Raw genomic sequence first — 4540 nt, forward strand, 5'->3', positions numbered from 1 at the left:
CAGAGAAACCACAAAGAAGTAACGCCAGGCAACGTAAAGTCAATCAATCAATCAAAATACCATTAAGAAGAAGAAGAGAGACACCTTCCCCCGAAGGAAGAGCGAGTAATTGGAGGTTACGCAGTATCGTGACTGACTGGGTCGTTGACGCCATCCCCGAAGGAAGGCATTGGTTCAGCCTCTTCAAGGGGGAGAATATTAAAGGAATAGGAATAAACGAGAAAAATAAACGGTCAGAGCATGGAGCAATTTGGGGATTACCGATTTCCAAAGAATAGCTGTGGATGGGGTAGTCTGACAGGTGTCACAGAAGGCCGCCTGAGAGGAGAATGGAAGAACATTGGTCAAAGGGATACTTTCCGAAAAGAATCAGTGACCACTAGAAAATTCTGGCCTAATATGGATAACTGCAGCATCTACAAAATTTTCGAAATTGAGATATGCCACCTATTGGGCTAGTGAGACACTAATACACAAGTTACTGCAGTTGCAGAATGATTCTTCAACGCTTTCCACGAGTATTTAGGGGGTCCCATTTGCAGTATCTGCAAAGTCAGTAGTAATGCAAGGGAGTATCTACCATTTTTCTGTTTTGTATTTTTGCAGATACTGCAGTCTCCCATTTTTGGGCAAAATTAAGATCGAAATGGCAGAGAAAACGCAACCAATATGAGACCAATAATCAGCTTATGGGTAATTAAAACAATAAAAACCAAGGGAAAAAGTTACGTTGGCTTTCTCTTACGAATCAAATGATGCTCCATCTCGTCTTGTCTTTTAAATTCTGTCTGAGAAAAATACACCAAAATATTCAAATCCGGGTCCTAGCGAAACTAATCCTTTGATATAAATTAATGACATAAGAGTACCACAGTTTTATATATATGTATATTATGATTTTACGCACGGTACAAACATCCACGCAAGAGTACATTTGTGTGTATACTGCTCTGCGCGGGCGTGTACTAATGGTATACAAAAACCTGCCTCCTTACAAATTAATGGACTGAACAGACCCGTTCACATGCACGAAAGAAATCTGCAGAAAAAACTGGTCATTTTTAAACAATTTCTGGACGTCCTTTGTATCATTCATATAATCCCTGTATGAAATTTAAAATGAAAATAACGAAAAATACAGAAACAAACTGTGAATTATTGCTGAACGTGATTACACGTGTGCCACGGTGTCATTGATTATAAAAATTGAAAAATTTCTTTGTGTGTGCTTTTTTGTGAGCTAGTTTTCTTGGTTTCAGCGCTAGATCACATAATGGTTTATATTGTCCTAAATATTTCTTATCACAGAAAGTCGCTGTATCGATGCTCCATGTATTACAACGCCACGGTCTCTACGTTAAGCTTAGGGTCTTTTCTCTTGTTAAATTAAGCCAGTTATGTATGGGCACGGGCTCTTGTTCCTAAAACACCCCTTAATTCTCTTCGCAAACTACTAGCATTTTTGTCTGCGACACCATTATATAAAATGAGAAATAATAGTAAAAATAAACAGCCCTTATCATAACAATCTCTTCCTACTTTGCGGAAATCGTTAAATAAAAAAATTATACACGGCTACAGGAACCATTTTTCACGCCAAAAATAACAAAAGTGTGGCAGTAATAAATCTAGTGGTTGCAAATTTCAGGAATTTGACTCCTTCGCCCCCAGCCCCCGGCCCCACGTACAAGTGTTGTATCCTGTGGTCAGGCAGGACGAGGAACTAGACAGCGATCGAGTTTGCGTTTGCCGGAATATGTCTTCCAGGCAGGAACTCAGAACGGCCGTGAAGGTTAATTTGTGCTCAAATAAAAGGCTCAAGGGTAACGCGTGGTCCTGCCAGGTCCAAATGCCAGCAGATACTGGAGACTTCAACGAAGTTCAGATAGTAATCTCCACTAGAACGTGGCGCAGTATGGAAATGATTGCAATACGTTATATTATATTATATTATATTATATTATATTATATTATATTATATTATATTATATATATGTGTGTGTGTTCTTAAAGGTAACCCTTACTATTCAGAACAAACGCTTGGAAAATAAACCTGATCTGCTCTTTGAAAAATTCTGCATTATAAAATATTATAAGTAATTAATAATATTCTGAGTCTGATGTTACTTGTCTAAATCCAAGAATATGCTGCACACACACACACAAAACATTATATATATATATATATATATATATATATATATATATATATATATATATATATATATATATATATATATATATATATATATATATATATATATATATATATATATATATATATATATATATATAATGCACAAGACTATAATAGCCTATTCAATCTGTAATTCAAAAAATCTAATATTCTTTCGCTGCACAGTTTAGTTAAAACTACCACCGCTGACAAGGCAATCCTTTCACATTGGTATGCACCCCCTAGACAACGGACGAGGACGTGTACCCAAACAAACTATTCACGGCAACAAAGAAAGGCTCTCAGAATCAGCTGTGGTTGGGCAACTTCCAGCCAAATCAAATAAGGAACACAGTCACACGTCTCTTTAAGACGTCGGGTGTTACATAATCTCTCTTTCGGTGAAGTAATGGCCATTTACAAGAGATACAAAAATAGACAGAATCCAGCGCAAGTGAGCGAACTGGTTCAAGTTCATTGTCTGAAATTTGCTGATATCATAAGTGGACCGCCCGAATTCCTTTTCTCGGCTTGTCTACTGAAAACCTTTACAGGTCCCAAAACATCAAGGAAATACAAAATACTTTCCCCAGCAACAACAAAAAATTAATTCCCTACTAAGCAATTATGAAAGTTAGTTACCAAAAGATTTACAGTGATGAAAGACTTACGGGGAGATTAGCGATAATGAAAGACTAATGAGAAGACTTGCAATAATAACAGACTTAAGACTCAAATGAGGATTTATAGTAATGAAAGACTCGCGTGAAGATATGCAGTAATGAACGACATATAAGACGCTTTGCAATAATGAGAGACTTACAAAAGGATCTGCAGCAACGAAAGAAATACCAGAAAATTTGCAGTAATGAAAGACTTAGCTAAGATCATTGTTAAGACTTCGTTCTCTGCCGATATGCCAGCATATTCATTACTATTCCTGTAGGTAGCTATTTTCAGAATTCCGCATTTCCCTTCGTTCTTTAATACCAAAGTCTATACACAAACAAAAGGGGGCGTAGGTTTTTCTCCGCCAGGAATTAGATCACAGCACGTGTAATGACACAGTAAAAGAGACGTACAGAGAGAGAGAGAGAGAGAGAGAGAGAGAGAGAGAGAGAGAGAGAGAGAGAGAGAGAGAGAGATTTTCCATTTGAACAAAGCAGATATCGTTATAATCTCGCTAAATAAAAATGTCAACAATATCAGTGAGCGCAAAGTTAACACTTTGGAGAACAGAGTTTTGTATTTTCTGTAAGTTTAAAAGTTCAAATATATACAGTATATATATAACGTATATTATATATATATATATATATATATATATATATATATATATAAAATATATACATATATAAATTTATATATGTATACATCTATTTATATATATATATATATACATATATGTATATATATTATATATATATATATATATATATATATATATATATATATATATATGTATGTATATATATATATATATAAATATATATATATATACAGTATATATATATATATAATCATACATATATATATATAATCATATATGTATATTATATATATATATATATATATATATATATATATATATATATATATATATATATATATATAAATATACTGTATATATATGTTATATTGCAACAAATATAGAGCGGCACTAATACCTGAACCCGACAAACTTCAGCAGCCAGAGCGCGCGAACACTTTTTAAAAAAGAGCAGCCTAATCCAATTTAACAACAATAATGAAGAAAAGAAAAACAATTCACCAGGATAATCAGGATCAAGAATAACAGTCACTGAACACTTCACAAGATTTCTACGTCACTTGAATGAAAAATAAGTAAATAAATGCTCTCCCCACTGTAACTCACTTCCAGAAACTTCATCTTCGCTGATGCTGATAGCAGAACTTGGTGAAGTTAAATGAAGTCGATCCCAGGCATACGTGAAGCCAGCAGCGTCAAGGGTTGTCGGAAAGCTTCGCTCGCCGACTGCAGTTGCGGAATATTTCGGAACGATTTTCCCGTTGTCAACCGTTAATCTTTCAGCAGAAAGCGTGATATCATGAGGATTTTCACCTGACTTTGTGCAGGTTACGATCTCCACAAGATATGATAATCAACCGGGACTTGCACCTTTCAGGAGAGGACGAGACATTTTGGAAATTTAAAGGTGACGTTGCAACTCGAATCTCCCTCTATTCGAAGGTAAATCCCACCACCAACTTATCAAGAAAACCTTGGAATATTAGCTCCACATAAATGCTTTTTTTTTATTTTTATATTGAAATTCCCTTCCGCTTACACATGATAACTGTATCAGTGAAAGCGAGACTAAATAAATCCTTGATGCTTTGCCC

At 35.0% G+C, this 4540-nt stretch overlaps 1 protein-coding gene across 1 annotated transcript in view; it reads right to left on the reverse strand.

Annotated features, from left to right (window-relative positions):
• LOC136829448 (uncharacterized) overlaps positions 1-4187 on the reverse strand; it is a 25353-nt gene extending 21166 nt beyond the window's left edge. The window contains exon 1 of the mRNA XM_067088097.1: positions 4053-4187. Within this exon, the coding sequence (XP_066944198.1) occupies positions 4053-4067 (15 nt within the window). The 5' untranslated portion in view covers positions 4068-4187. The remainder of the gene's footprint in view (positions 1-4052) is intronic.
• Positions 4188-4540: the final 353 nt, after the last annotated feature.

This window comes from Macrobrachium rosenbergii, chromosome 44 (assembly GCF_040412425.1).
Source record: "Macrobrachium rosenbergii isolate ZJJX-2024 chromosome 44, ASM4041242v1, whole genome shotgun sequence".
NCBI lineage: Eukaryota > Metazoa > Arthropoda > Malacostraca > Decapoda > Palaemonidae > Macrobrachium > Macrobrachium rosenbergii.